This window comes from Schistocerca piceifrons, chromosome 1, assembly GCF_021461385.2.
Source record: "Schistocerca piceifrons isolate TAMUIC-IGC-003096 chromosome 1, iqSchPice1.1, whole genome shotgun sequence".
Classification (NCBI taxonomy): domain Eukaryota; kingdom Metazoa; phylum Arthropoda; class Insecta; order Orthoptera; family Acrididae; genus Schistocerca; species Schistocerca piceifrons.
Window position 1 is genome coordinate 706,778,927 of NC_060138.1, and position 16,332 is coordinate 706,795,258.

The 16,332-nt window shown below is 37.5% G+C and overlaps 1 protein-coding gene across 1 annotated transcript in view; it reads left to right on the forward strand.

The window, feature by feature from the left end:
* Positions 1-16,332, forward strand: part of LOC124710724 (carnitine O-palmitoyltransferase 1, liver isoform-like) — a 210,599-nt gene that overhangs the window by 102,577 nt on the left and 91,690 nt on the right. The window contains exon 4 of the mRNA XM_047240949.1: positions 10,204-10,498. Coding sequence (XP_047096905.1) covers positions 10,204-10,498 — 295 coding nt within the window. The remainder of the gene's footprint in view (positions 1-10,203; positions 10,499-16,332) is intronic.

Here is a 16,332-nt window from a genome sequence, read left to right on the forward strand (position 1 = left end):
CCGTAGCACTTACTGCACTTCCAGTACACAACTAGCATGTGTTTGGCTCTCACTACACGGCTTACTCCACCCTCTGTCATGCAGACCACCAGTTACCTTAGGCTCACTTGGCACATGCTAAAAATCACTATCCATGCCTGGCATATCCAATCACAGAACAATTTTTATTGGCATAAAGTCACACTGGGCCAGAAATCGATATGGTCACATGTATGCACTGCAGAAGCACAAACCAAAAATCATACGACTGTTTGTCTTCTAGTGCTGACAGCTCACTGGCATGCACATCTTGTACTGATCAGTTGCTGTGGTATAAATTTTAACACTGAAGCAACATGCATTCATGAAGGCCGCAAGATGGCCGCGAGTGTAGAAGTGTGTGAATCTAACTTGAGAAATAGTTATAGTTATGCTGTTAAAAAGGGAGTTTGTAAGAATTGTAACACTGAAATAACAATGCTAAAAGACGAATTGCTAGCTTACAATTCATAGTCAGTTCCTTAAGAAGCGATATTGACTCACTCAAGAAAGAAAATCGGGATCTGCGATCGAAGCCAACACTAACTGAAGTGATGCAAGATAAAAGTAATATATCATCCGAGTGGGTAAAAGTGCCGTACAAAAATAGTGTTCTAACTACAAAAAGAACAACAAAGTCTGCTAAAACTGTCACATTTTCGGAGAAAAACAAATATCGTGTTTTGCAAACAAGTGACTGTGATAACGACTCTCCAAATGATCGTGAACTTGAAAAAGTCAGTGAACTGAAAATGAATAGCGTTTTTTCAAATAATGTCAACAACAAACACAGATCATCAGGGAAAAAGAGTAGTGTACTATTACTAACAGACAGTCATGCCAGGAATCTATCCAGCATGCTCCGTGAGAAAAATCGCGACATAGCAGTGACTAGTGTAGTGAAACCAGGAGCGGGATGTAAAAATGTTGTAGACATTAACTCTCAGACGAAATTAATGCAAGAAAATGACTTTATCGTCTGTATAATGGGTTCAAACGATGTGGCAAAAAATGAAGCAGAGGTTTGCGTGAAAACACTACAGAATTTTTTACAAGCTAATAAATGCAGAAACACAGTAGTTGCCACACTTCCTCATAGGCATGATCTGATTTATAGTTCGTGTGTAAACAAAGAAATTTGGAAAACAAACATTAAAATAAGGAAACTGTGTTCTCAATATTCTAAGTGCGATGTACTGGATATAAGCAAGCTGCATGGAAATCTGCACACGAAGCATGGAATGCATTTGAACTATGAAGGGAAAAGATTTGTTTGTGATCGTGTTAGTGAAATAATCAAAGAAAGACTTGTAAGGGATAGAACAATTTATCAGCTTCCTGAACATCCTCCCAACAGCGAGGAAAACAAAATAAAGAAGAAAGAAGAACGAAAATACAACACTGCTGATGTTCCTAATTTAAACTAGAGGTATGTGATGCTGTAAATATGATTCCCAATTACCAAATCGTGAATACGCCCGAACTAAAAATTTATCACCATAATGTGCAATCCCTGCGTAATAAGATCGATGAAATTAACATTCTATTAACACATGAACTTAATGATATCTCAGTGTTATGCATTTCTGAGCACTGGCTTAACCCAGAATTAATCCAGAATACGAAAATAAACAAATTTGTCTTGGCTGCTTACTACTGCAGGAAAAACAGCAAGCAGGGTGGGGTAGCAATTTACACAAAGGATAATGTAGATTTTATTACAATACCTGACTTAACTAGGGCAAATATCGAAAAGGATTATGAAATTGCAGCTATAAAAATTACTCAGTTCAACCTGGTTATTGCTACAGTTTACCGATCACCGTCCGGGAATTTTGAACTTTTCTTAAACAAAATGGAGTCATTGCTAAATAAAGTAAATAAAATGGATTGTGAATTGATAATCTGTGGTGACTTCAATATTGACTTCCTCATGAATAGTGGAAATAGGGAGACCATTTTGAACCTTGCAACGACCTACAATTTAAAGGCTGAAGTAAAAGCAGCTACCCGAGTATCAGAAACTTGTCAAACAGCTCTTGATCAGTTTCTAGTAAAGAAGAGTTTACACAACACCTCACTAAAAATTTTCAATGCAGGTTTTAGTGATCATCTTGCTCAAATATTAAGCATAAAAGTACAAGGCAGTATTATTAACAACATGTCTTTTAGAACAGCATATCGAAGCTATAATCAGCGTAATGTGAACTACTTCAACAACTTATTACAGAAAGAAAAATGGCTAGGAGTGTACAAAATGAACGATATAAATGAAAAATTCAACACTTTCGTTGATACATTAACCCATTTCTTTGAACTTGCATTCCCACTGAAAACATTAACCATACGGGGAAACTCTAGAACAAACAGCTGGATCATAAAGGGAATAAGGGTTTCATGTCAGAAGAAAAGACTACTTCATGAAATATGTAACTCAAAAAATTCCTCACCTGTAGTACGCGCATACTATAAAAAATACTCCAAAATATTAAGAAAAGTAATAAAAGCAGCAAAAATAATGCATAATGATGAAATCATTTATAATTCAGCTAATAAATCAAAGGCTATGTGGAGTGTTATAAAAAAAGAATGTGGAGAATACAGACAACCTTGGAAAAATATAACACTATCACATAAAAATAAAAAAGTAACACACCCCTTAGAAGTAGCCAACACATTTAACAACTTTTTCACAGGTGTTGCTGAAAATATGTTACAATCAAACTTTAAGAGCATCCAGGCAAATGAATATAAAATAAGTGCTTGTAGAGGATCAATGTACATCAGTTCTGTTTCACAAGATGAAGTAGCTAAAGCAATAAAAGGACTAAAAAATTCCAAATCGGCAGGTATTGATGGTATACCTGCAACAATGTTAAAGAAGAGCGCATCAAACCTAATTGAAGTACTCACACATTTATGCGACTGCTCACTTCAGGCAGGCACTTTCCCTGATGTGTTAAAAACATCAAAAGTTATTCCTGTATATAAAAAAGGGGATAAAGACAATGTAAATAACTACAGACCCATCACAATTTCCTCCTGCATCTCTAAAGTACTGGAAAAAGTTATGTACGAGAAACTTATGAAATTTATAAATAAAAACAGCATCCTATGTAATGAACAACATGGATTCAGAAGTAAGAGGTCAACGACAACTGCTGTCTATGAGTGCATCAATTCCATCCTAAACCTGATGGACAAAAAACAGGAAACAATAGGAGTCTTTATTGACTTGTCAAAAGCTTTTGACATGGTGGACCATAAAATTCTGCTATCAAAGCTAGAAAGATATGGTATTCGAAGTCTGTCCAATAAGTGGATCAGGTCCTTCCTGACAAATCGTATGCAGGCAGTATGCGTCAAGCACACAAATATTGAACTAAAAACTGTATCTAATCACTTATCTGACTATAAACAAATAAAATGTGGTGTACCCCAAGGATCCGTATTGGGACCCCTTCTGTTTCTTCTGTACATAAATGATCTAAGCTTAAATACTGATGCACACAAATCAATCATATTTGCAGATGACACCACGATTCTACTAAAAGGAGACCACGATGAACAGTTACAGCAGACAGTAAACACGGTCACGAAACAACTTAGCAGCTGGGCACAGAGTAATCAGCTTGTAATAAACAGTAAGAAAACCGTTGCTCTAAAATTCCACAATGTCCCTAACAAGGACATGTTTATCCCATCAATCTCTATCAATGACGAACCAGTTGGTAACAGTACTGAAACCAAATTCTTAGGACTTTGGCTGCAGAGTAACATCAGATGGAATAAGCATATTGAATATCTCAATGCAGAACTGAGCAAAACATGTTATCTTCTTTGTTCATTAAAATCATGCTGTAGTGAGAAAACAGTATTGAATGCATATCATGCGTACTTTCATTCTCGTCTTAGATATGGGGTCACCTTCTGGGGAAACTCTGAAATAACTAATAGCACTTTTAAACTACAAAAAAGGGCCATTAGAATCTTGTTTGGGTGCAAGCCTAGAGACTCTTGTAAACCCCTGTTTAAGAAATCTGGTATTCCCCCATTACCATGTGTATACATTATGGAAATCCTTTTGTTCTTTAAATTAAATGTAATAGGCAAGAACCAGAGACTACAAAAAAACTGTGATATACATGAGCACTTTACCAGACAAAACAGAAACTTACATATGACCCAAATCAGCACAGCACTGTGCCAAAAAGGTACTTTTCACATGGGCGTTAAGCTTTATAACAAACTTCCTGAAAACATAAAAGCTATCACTGAGGTCAATACATTTGGAAAATCTCTAAAGTCATATTTACAGCATCACTGCTTTTACTCCATTGAAGAATATTTAAATTTATGAAATGTGTTATATAAATACTTATGTGTAAAGTGTATTATTGTAAGCTTAAATATGTATGCCTTGAAATTACTTTCAGACTGTATATTTATAACTTGACTTGTCCAATGTCTTATGCATAAGCTGCTATGTAGACAACAGGAACAATAAAATACAATCTACAAAGTGCATAACAGAGATAGTCATCCTCAGGTGCCGTACATATTTGTATCAGGGAATATAAAATTAAATTAAGACTTACTTAATACTTCATGCAGAATTAAAATAAAAAAAAAATAAAAAAAAGAAAATGAAAGGCTTGGTTATGGGCTTAAAGAAAGAAGTGTAAAGTATAAGTCAGGGAGAGAAATCTTAGTATTTGGGAAGCAGAAAGTATGAACAGGACGTTAGAGTCAGAATGGCACTAGTGAGACAGGCAGAAAAGATTCTTAGCTGGTGTTTTGAGGATAGAATTAAGAAAGTGACTAGTGAAATGCATGATACATAGCTTGGCCTTGTATGGAGCAGAATCATGGACACTGAGAAAGTAGGAAGAGAGGAGAATTGAAGCTGTGAAATCTCAAGACAGCCCAGAATGGAGTCGATCACTTGGACTGATAAAATAAAGAATGAAGCAATATTGATAAGACTGGAGGAAGTTGCTGACAGTGAAGAATAGGATGCTAAACTGGGTAGGATATAATTTGAGACAAGATTGCCTTCTGATAGAGGCAGTTTTAGGTTTCATTAGGGGGAAGAGAGAGTGGGGCAGAAGAAGGTGCTAGATGTTGGATGATGTCAGTAGTCCACAATGTGGTTACCAAAGAATGAAGGGGCAGCAGAAGACAGAGAAACGTGCAGGGCTATGAAGTCTAACGTGTCACAAGTGGAAGAAAAATGACATCCAAAAAATGAAGTGTTGTGAATGATGCTGACTTTTAATGGTAAGTACTTGGGGGCCACAGCCAACTCATTGCACACTTGATACAGGTATTCTATTGGGGAGTCATAATGTACTAATTTATGTAGGTTACCAATTAATAATAAGACCGGTGCCATCTCACAATGTCAGTTTTGGGTCTTGAGCAAAAATGTTTGATGACTACTAGTCTAGATTACACACTTACACTTGAACATATCTGTTAGGATGAATGTGATCAATTACAGTGAATAAAGCATATTATTCATGTAATATATAGCCTGAATAGAAACATGATTTTTTAAAATTTACGTGTGGCTTAAGTGAATGCATAAACAACCAACATTGATATAATTAACTATCGAGAATTATGTTGGAACTAGAGTATTCATACACATCTTGCTTATTGCTTGCATTAGATTGACACTGACTTTTTGGTATACAAAATGTTACAGAATGATATTTTAAAAATGTGGGAGATTTTAGAGTATGCAGTTTGGAAAATTTTGCAGCAAGGAACCTGTAGCCGGACATGGGAAATAAAGTTTCTACAGCAGGAGGAGGTATTTGACCTCCTGTCACTTGGATGGCTACCTTTCCATCCATTGACTTTACATTGTTGTTGCAGTTGGAAGACCGGAAACTCACAGCTACAGTAGTCTACCTAAGTCTGTGTATGGAAAGTTGTTTACTTAGTGTTTGCCATCTTTCAGTTTACCCATTTCATCCACATATGCTGTGCTCTCAATATGCAGCTAGTCAACATGAATCACTGTACAGTTGTCTGATTATTGTGCTTTATGTGCTGTAGTTAAGTTCTGATACCATGAAGGGCAATTACACATTTGGAGAACTTACTGAAATGCATTTGAGATATGGTGGAGCTCATGGAAATGCTAATGCAGCAGCTCTTCAATTGTATGCAGGAAGATTCCTAAACAGGTGACTTCCTAGCATCCCATAATTGAGCATGTTGATCAGGATTGAGAGAGAGAGAGAGAGAGAGAGAGAGAGAGAGAGAGAGAGAGAGAGGAACTGTGTCAGATGATGCACATCAGGGAGGTGCAAGAAGGAGGATATGAACCGCCAACTTTGAAAAAAGATGTTATGGATCATGTAGCTGCCAATCCTAGATCAAGCATATGTGCAATTTCATAAATAAATCACATAGACCATGCTCAGTAATGGGCTATATCTATTGTGCAATTGACCAGTTCAAACTATGGGACAGCCTCATTTTGAACCATGGTAGCAATTGTCACAGTGGTTCCTTCATTGTTGTGTTGCTGTCCCTAATTTTGCATACCTTGTGCTGTTTACTGATGATTCCCCTTTTACGAGGGAGGATGCTTTTAACTCCTGCAATAGCCACAAGTGGGCTGCTGAATATCCATACACTGCCCATACAAGAATTGACATCTTACTAGATTATTTAGACTGTGAATGGTATTTGAACTTTCTAGAGATGTTTTGCTCAGACCTGTATAGGATGTTCCCTTGAAAGCTCATGTTAGTTTGTGGTTTCAGAATGATGGTGCTCCAGTACACTTTGATCATCAGACCTGGGAATATCTCACAGACAACTCCAGGGAGAGAGTAATCATAAGAAGATGCTCAATTCTTTGGCCCATGTGCTCCCCTGACCTCAGTTCATTGTGTACTCAACACCATAAGGAACAGTACATTTTCTAACTGAGCACATTTTACAGCATCAGTACCATTGGAGGGGTCTGTGGAATCTTACAGAGAATCGCACATTATGTAGTGAAGTTGGCAGTTCTCAGACTGAAAATTTACTCTAAAGTACTGACGCCACAGATCTGGTTTAAAGTATTTGATTGTACTCAACTGGTTTGTCAGTAAAAGTTTTCCAGTTCTAATATTTCCTTTAACATAGCAAAAGCAAAGAAAGTGCATAGAAACTTTATTCCACATTTCTCACTGTAGGTTCCTTCTGGCTAGTATTTTCTAAGGAATTGAAAGGTAGCAAAATGAGAGCATCAGCTGTGAATTTTAAAATTTTCCCGGCGAATTGACTGTTCAAACAAATTCCAGGCTTGCAGCCGGTCATCGTTCAATACTTCGCATGATATTTCAACTGGGCACCTGCCAGTCACCTTCAGGTGAGCCATCGCAGACTGAAGAAAACGTCCTCCATTCCGCAATATATAGCATACTGTAACTATTCTGTGCATGCGTCGAAAACTTGATAGTTGAACCACACTGCCCACCAACAGTGCCCTCACTGGTGGAATAGCGGAACTCAGTCACCCTCTGCGTTGCTGTTTGCCACAGCCGTCGATGGACTCTGTCGTCTTCAATTTGAACAAATCATGGAGATGATGGGATTTCATGCACTGTCCAGCTGGTAGCCGCTGTCACAGTTTAACACATTTTCTGCCAGTCGTATTTCTACGGATTCTTTAATAATGGAGTCCCAGAAAGACGTTGCTGTGGACAAAATCATTGTTTTCTCATACTCCATTAAATGTCCAGTAGAAATACAATGTTCAGCAATAGCGAACTTGCTTGGCTGCAAAAGGCGGGTGTAACGTTGATGTTCAGTGCAGCGTTCTTTCACGGTGCGTGTGGTTTGACCTGTGTAAGCCATACCACATTGGCACGGTATCTTGTAAATTCCGGCCTTTCGTAGTAACAGATTGTCCTTAACTGATCCTACAAGGCCCGCAATCTTTGATGGTGGGCGGAAAACCACTTTTACCTGAAATTTTCGGAGGATTCTTGCTATTTTAAACGAAGTGTTGCCAACGAAAGGAAGAAAAGCTAAAGATTGTTCCGGCATGTTCTCCTCTTTCTTCACTTCCTGCTTTTTAGTTTTAACTGTTAGTGCCCTGTTAATCTGCCGGATGGAATACCCATTTTCGCTGAATACTGTCTTTAGATGGGAGAGTTCTTGAGGTAAGCTATCTAGATCTGAGACAGTATGAGCTCTATGAACAAGTGTTTTAAGCAAACTCATGGTTTGCGATGGGTGATGGCAACTCGATGCTTGCAGATACAAATCAGTATGAGTGGGTTTCCGGTAAACTGAATGCCCTAGAGAACCATCATTCTTCCTTCGAACCAGGACATCCAAGAAAGGCAAACAACCATCTTTCTCTATTTCCATGGTGAACTGGATGTTGTTATGAATGGAGTTGAGGTGGTGTAGAAACTCCATTAATTTATCTTCTCCATGAGGCCGCACTATGAAAGTGTCATCCACATACCGCCAAAAAACTGTTGGCTTCAGGGCAGCTGATTCAAGTGCTCTCTCTTCGAAATCCTCCATAAAAAGGTTGGCCACCAAAGGAGACAGGGGACTACCCATGGCGACACCGACAGTCTGTTCAAAATATTCTTCATTAAACATAAAATAAGTTGAGGAAAGAGCGCGCCTGAACAAAGCAGTGATATCATCAGGAAACATGTTACCAATCAGTGTCAAAGAATCTGCAAGAGGAACTTTTGTAAAAAGTGAGACCACATCAAAACTTACTAGAAGGTCTACACTGCTAAGACGAAGAGCCCCCAGTCTATTGATAAAATCAGCTGAGTTTTGTATGTGATGTGAGCACTTGCCTACAAAAGGTCTCAGTAAGGAAGCGAGATGTTTAGCTAAATCATGCGTAGGAGCTCCAATGTTGCTCACTATTGGATGCAGAGGAAGACCCTCTTTAGGAATCTTTGAAAGGCCATACAGTCTTGGAGGTACACAACCATGTGGTCTCAACCTCTTGATGGTCTCTTGCAGTAAGGAGGAGGAATTTAATAGTGCTGAAGTTTTTCGTTGCACATGTCCTGTAGGATCATAATCAATCCTCTTATAGGTAGAGTCACTTAGCAGACCATACATCTTATCTTTATACACACCACGAGGTAACAAAACAGTTGCATTACCTTTGTCAGCTTTCAATACCACTACGTCAGGGTCCTCTCTCAGATTTCGTAATGCAGCCCTTTCTGCAGAGGTTAAATTACTGCGCTGAGTAGGAGCCTTCAACAGAGCATGGCAAGTTTCCCTTCTTATTTCGTCTGCAGCATCCAAAGGAAGATTGCGGACCTTGTAGGATCAGTTAAGGACAATCTGTTACTACGAAAGGCCAAAATTTACAAGATGCCATGCCAATGTGGTATGGCTTACATAGGTCAAACCACACGCACCGTGAAAGAACGCTGCACTGAACATCAACGTTACACCCGCCTTTTGCAGCCAAGCAAGTCCGCTATTGCTGAACATTGTATTTCTACTGGACATTCAATGGAGTATGAGAAAACAATGATTTTGTCCACAGCAACGTCTTTCTGGGACTCCATTATTAAAGAATCTGTAGAAATACAACTGGCGGAAAATCTGTTAAACCGTGACAGCGGCTACCAGCTGGACAGTGCATGGAATCCCATCATCTCCACGATTTGCTCAAATTGAAGACGACAGAGTGCGTCAACGGCCGTGGCAAACAGCAATGCAGAGGGCAACTGAGATCCGCTATTCCACCAGCGAGGGCACTGCCGGCGGGCAGTGTGGTTCAACTATCAAGTTTTCGACGCATGCGCAGAATAGTTACAGTACGCTATATATTGTGGAACGGAGGGCGTTTTCGCCAGTCTGTGATGGCTCACCTGAAGATGACTGGCGGGTGTCCAGTTGAAATATTGTGCGAAGTATTGAACGACGACCAGCTGCAAGCCCGAAATTTGTTTGAACAAGAGAGCATCACCTATCATCTGCCAAAAAATGATCTCAAATTGTGATCTTTAACAGATCATATAATAGTAATTTGATATTATCTCTTTTTCAGGAACAACTTGTTATGGAAAAAATGAAACCACAAAGGGAAAAATTTGCATTTGTATTGATGACAGTTCACATGAAAGATATTTCCCTGTTTTTGAAAACTAATTTCTCTTTTGTTATTTTTCATTGTAGTGGAGTTCAGAAAGGCTGGCAAATATTGTGCAGTGAAGCTGCTGTATGCACAGTACTGGGAGTGGGCTCTTGGTCAGTTCTTGTATTAGCTCTGCGTTACACTCTCAAAGCCCTTTTCACATACAAAGGTTGGATGTATGAGGAAGGTGGCCGTGGTCGAAGTGTGTCATTGGCTACCAAACTGTGGCTTCTCAGTGTTAAAGTGCTCACATTTGCAACAAAGCCCTCACTGTATAGTTATCAAGGGATTTTACCAAGATTACCAGTGCCTCCCTTGAATGAAACAATAGAAAAGGTAAGCTGTGTATAAAGTATCATATAATGTGTAAATGACTTACTTTTTGTAGCAATGATATTAAAAAAGTCAGTATTGGTCAGGGTGAAGGCTGTTATATAGTCATAAAACACTTCACAGAATTAGATATTGTAAATGACATAAGTGGTTTGGGGCACTTTAATCTTCACTTTAATGATCGTCTGTAAATTTATATTATGGAGATTTGTTTACAGAATTTGCATTCTATAAATCTATATATTTATAATATAAGTCATCTGTGCCTCAATAAATGTTTCTGTAAATAAAAGAAAATTGTCATGTGGATAACATATCAGATGAGCTCTATACTATAACAGTGTTAACAAAACTCATTATTACAGTTACTTGATCAACACTGGATATCTGTTATGCATAACCTTCATTAATTTTAATTTTGTTTACCATGAACCAACTGCTGACTATACTGAATATTACATCTATGTGTTGAATTGTTCAAAGAGGAACTTTCCCACTACATAATAAAGTAGTTTCATATGCAAATGATGACACCTGCTCATTACAGTCCAGGCCATTTACAAATACTAAAAATAGGAGTGACCCAATCTTGGGTTCCTAATAATGCTAATAATAATGGTGTGGTGTTCTGGCTGCAGACGAGCCAGTCTTGCTTTACTGACTGTTATGTCATCTATCAGCCATTGGTGTCACTTGGATGCAGTATGGAGGGATTTATGGAGAGCACACTGCCTGTCTGGCTGTTTTCACTTTAGTAGGCCAAGAGCCATGGCTACTCAGTTATGTAGCTCCTCAGTTGACATCATGAGGCTGAGTGGACTCCATTTCAGTCCTCCCACCATGTAAAAGTCTCTGACAGAACAAAAAAATGAATCCAGATCCTCTATGTGACAGCCATCTCCACTGTCTGCTCAGTTATGGAGGTGGACCTAGCTTCCTAAAGCACTCCATATTCAAGCTTCAGTAGCTGTTTCTAATTACAATACTTGTAGGCTCTATAACCAAACCTAAATCTCATTTATAAGTATTCCTCTATTCTCACATTGTAATCTTTAAGCTCATCAGGACAACTAGACTTTGCAGAAACTGTTGGTTCTGTTTTGCTTTCCTTGAGTAAATCCCAGTTTGCCTGAATGGATTATACACATTTTCAATGTAAATGACATTACAATTCCTTTTAGCCCCTCTGTTTCCTTCCCTGTGTAATCTTTTTGCCTGTTAATAGTGACAACAACATAGATTTTTTATAGTGGTTTCAGTCACAGCTTGAAAGTGGTCATTTAGAATAAGTGCAGTGTATTTTACATTGTATATGCTTGATATCACTCAAGGAAGGGGGTCATTTAGAGTAATATGAAATACAGAAGTAAGAACTTCAAGTGTCAAGACCGCTAATTATAATTTTATTTAGTACTGGTTTTGGCAACTTTAAGTTTCCATCAGATCTTATGCAAATACACCTCAATAAGTCTCCATCATATGCCAGGTCATAGCACATCATTCAAGGAACATTAAAAATGTGATGCAATAGCATGTCAGTAATAAAACAAGATTTACATAAAATATCATGCATATTTCACTGACTACACAAGCTCGTGTTCACACAATAGATGAAAGACTGCTTCTATAATTAGCTATCTCTATTGCTGAAGTTTTACTTCTGTATTTCACATTTTATATTAGCTAATTTAGGAGTTCCCCATAATTTTATTTCATTATTTTTTTTCTTTCTTGTGGTTTACTCAAGGAATAGTGAATTGAATTGTAAATGATGCTCTAGTATTACACTGTTCACAGCAAATGCACATGTCATATAGGACACACAAAAAACAGCAAGCGTTCAGTATCACTTATTTCCTAAGGAGCAACCACTTTGATTATAAAGAACAATATATAATTTGAAAGGTACTCTTAACATTAAAATTTCTTTTCCACTATACAGTCTTCGAGTTGTTCAGAAAGTTAATGTCATGTGCTCATATACTATCTTGTAGATTTTTGTTGGGCTTCTGAATACTAAGAAAACCCTTATGCAAAGAAGAGGACAAGATATATTGTCTTCTGGATTCAGTTTGGGAAGATATTTGTTTTGTGTACTACTAATGTAGATAAAAAGAATCAGGAATTGTGCAGCTCATATAGGTTATCTGGAAACATTCACATTCTCATGATGAAAACTGAAAAAATATTAAATCCCGCCCCCTCTCCTGTAAAAAAACTCCCTTTCTTTGATAGTTACCTTCTTCCAGATTGTTCTTCTCTTCTTCTTTAGGTTTCTTTCTTTGCACATATGAGATGTGAGTGAGATTGCAAAAATTTACTTCATTTAATCAGTAGTCATTACTGTAGAGAAATTAAGAACTCATTTCTGCTTCTTGTTGTTGTTGTGGTCTTAAGTCCTGAGACTGGTTTGATGCAGCTCTCCACGCTACTCTATCCTGTGCAAGCTTCTTCATCTCCCAGTACCTACTGCAACCTACATCCTTCTGAATCTGCTTAGTGTATTCATCTCTTGGTCTCCCTCTATGATATTTACCCTCCACGTTGCCCTCCAATACTAAATTTGTGATCCCTTGATGCCTCAGAACATGTCCTACCAACCGATCCCTTCTTCTAGTCAAGTTGTGCCACAAACTCCTCTTCTCCCCAATCCTATTCAGTACCTCCTCATTCGTTATGTGATCTACCCATCTAATCTTCAGCATTCTTCTGTAGCACCACATTTCAAAAGCTTCTATTCTCTTCTTGTCTAAACTATTTATCATCCATGTTTCACTTCCATACATGGCTACACTCCATACATATACTTTCAGAAACGACTTCCTGACACTTAAATCTATACCCGCTGTTAACAAATTTCTCTTCTTCAGAAACGCTTTCCTTGCCATTGCCAGTCTACATTTCATATCCTCTCTACTTCGACCATCATCAGTTATTTTGCTCCCCAAATAGCAAAACTCCTTTACTGCTTTAAGTGTCTCATTTCCTAATCTAATTCCCTCAGCATCACCCAACTTAATTCGACTACATTCCATTACTCTCGTTTTGCTTTTGTTGATGTTCATCTTATATCTTCCTTTCAAGACAATGTCCATTCCGTTCAACTGCTCTTCCAAGTCCTTTGCTGTCTCTGACAGAATTACAATGTCATCGGCGAACCTCAAAGTTTTTATTTCTTCTCCATGGATTTTAATACCTACTCCGAATTTTTCTTTTGTTTCCTTTACTGCTTGCTCGTTATACAGATTGAATAACATCGGGGAGAGGCTACAACCCTGTCTCACTCCCTTCCCAACCACTGCTTCCCTTTCATGCCCCTCGACTCTTATAACTGCCATCTGGTTTCTGTACAAATTGTAAATAGCCTTTCGCTCCCTGTATTTTACTCCTGCCGCCTTTAGACTTTGAAAGAGAGTATTCCAGTCAACATTGTCAAAAGCTTTCTCTAAGTCTACAAATGCTAGAAACGTAGGTTTGCCTTTTCTTAATCTAGCTTCTAAAATAAGTCGTAGGGTCAGTATTGCCTCACGTTCCCCATATTTCTATGGAATCCAAACTGATCTTCCCCAAGGTCTGCTTCATTAGGATCAAAGGCATATTCAGCACCCATACTCAGAATTGAAGTTACACACATGTTAACAAAAGTGCAAAAAAAGTATTACACTGATAATGAAAGTAAAAGTAATTTTGGGGGAGTAGTACGACATATTTCTTGTGTGATCTATTTTACAAAAAGTTTATACAACAAAAAATATGGAACAGGTGACAGTGAGTTTGAAGTAATAACCAGCTGTGTGGGAGAATTTACAATTTCCTTACTGTTACAAAAAATGAAACTGTTAGTATAACATTAGTTACTGAAAGCCTGATGGTCTTTGTCAGAAAGTGATGTGGCAGCAAGTTCAGCATGCTGACTGTGAGTAATGTGTAAATCGAGTTTTATTGTTTGAATCAATTAATCTGATTGACATGAATAAGTCTCTTGATAACAATTATTTCTTCTTACCTTTAAAAAGCTTTTGTAGGTATTTCAGCTATCTTTAGAGGAACTGCTGCTGGAGTTCCTTCTTGTTTACAACTTATAAACTTTTTAAGTTTGTGTGTATTATAGTCAGAATATTATCTTCGTAGCTAATTTAAGCACCCTCATCCAGTAAAGAAGTGCAGTAGCTTTCTAGCTGCTGTTGGCAGATGCAATAGTGCTGGATAAATCATAAATGGAGAATGTTCTCAGATGAGATCAACCATACCCAATGATACAGTTAGTAAAATGTGAATGAAGAAACTTAAACTTGTTGCTTCCACTAAATAATCATTCAATCACTAACTTGTGAGCTCTCACATGCAACTGTATGAATAATAAATCATAAGTCACAGCGTTATTGTTTATGTGTGACTGTATTTTTAAGTGTTGGCTATGCTACAGTCTAGAGGCCAACCAGCACATCTGTCGATTAATCCTAAAGACATCCTGTCACAAAGTTCAAATGAATGCAGGCAGGAAATTGTGAAATAATCTTTTTAATCTCACAGGTGACACTGGGGATACATTATCTAACACTGTACAGTGAAATATAAATGAAGAAGTTTGTCAAAAGAATTAAACTAAAATTAAACATTGACAGAAAACATTATGAACCTGCAGAGACAGGAGTACATAGTAGTCACAAAACAATATCTTTTGGAAGCAGAGATTTCTTCATTTGGAAAAACAAAAAGTATTGGGAAACTCATGAAGCACTTATAGAAGTCATTTGGGACCCCAAGAAAAGAGGTCCAGGGTGGGAGGGAAATTAACAGTGAAAGTATACCAACAGATGAGACTTGGAAACCTACTCAGTGTGCCACCACACCATTTTTTGGTACCAACTTTGCATTGTACATTAGCAATCTCCAATTTTAGAACTCAGCTGAAGATGGCTGCCTGGTTGTTAGCTGAAATCCCATGGTAAGACATTACAGGAGTGAGTAGAAAGAATATCCAGGCTTTATTCAGACTGCAGAAAAGAGCAATAAGTATAATAATCAAGAGTGGCAGCATGGCTCACTGCCTTAAATGCTGAATATCTCAACTGCCCTTGTGAATACATTTTTCAGTCTTATGTAAAAATAAAAAAAAATATTGACTGCTCTGTTCACAATTATTTATTAATGATTATGAAACTAGAAACATGTATAATTTGTATGTGGAAAGAAAACATAAAGTAAAAACAATTATATAATAAATTACCACAAGAAATAGAAGATATAGTTTTGATCTGGTCTTTCAAAACATAAGTAAAAAAATATTTGCAGAATAAAAGTTTTTGTATGGTAATGGAGTATCAGGAGCAAAAAGTGTTACCTAATTAAGAAATTCTTTATTAAAATATAATGGTACGTAGAAATAATAATTATATACCACTAAAAACAAATGTAAATATAGATTAAAAGAAAATGCATTGACAATTAAAGTGGAAGAAATTAATCTTCAACTGTCAATTTGTCTATGTTTTGAATCACAGAATCCATACAATGTAAATTATTTCATGGATTAATAAAGAAATCAAATCATTGGAGAGATAGCATCCCCAAACTTTTCACTTCACATTCTCATGCTCCTACTTATCCAGTTGCAGAAAAAGAACAGGTTCAGCACACTGTTGCATGGAAACTGTACCTAGTCTCACTCAGATTCCCTCCCTTCCCTCACCAGCACAATATAATTATGACTGTAGTACATCTGGCTGACATCCATTCCTAACTTCCACAAGGACACAACCCTTACTACTGCTGCACAATTTAATCTCAGCAGTAGTTTTCCACCCACAAAAGGATGTGTGATGGCTTCCTGAGAC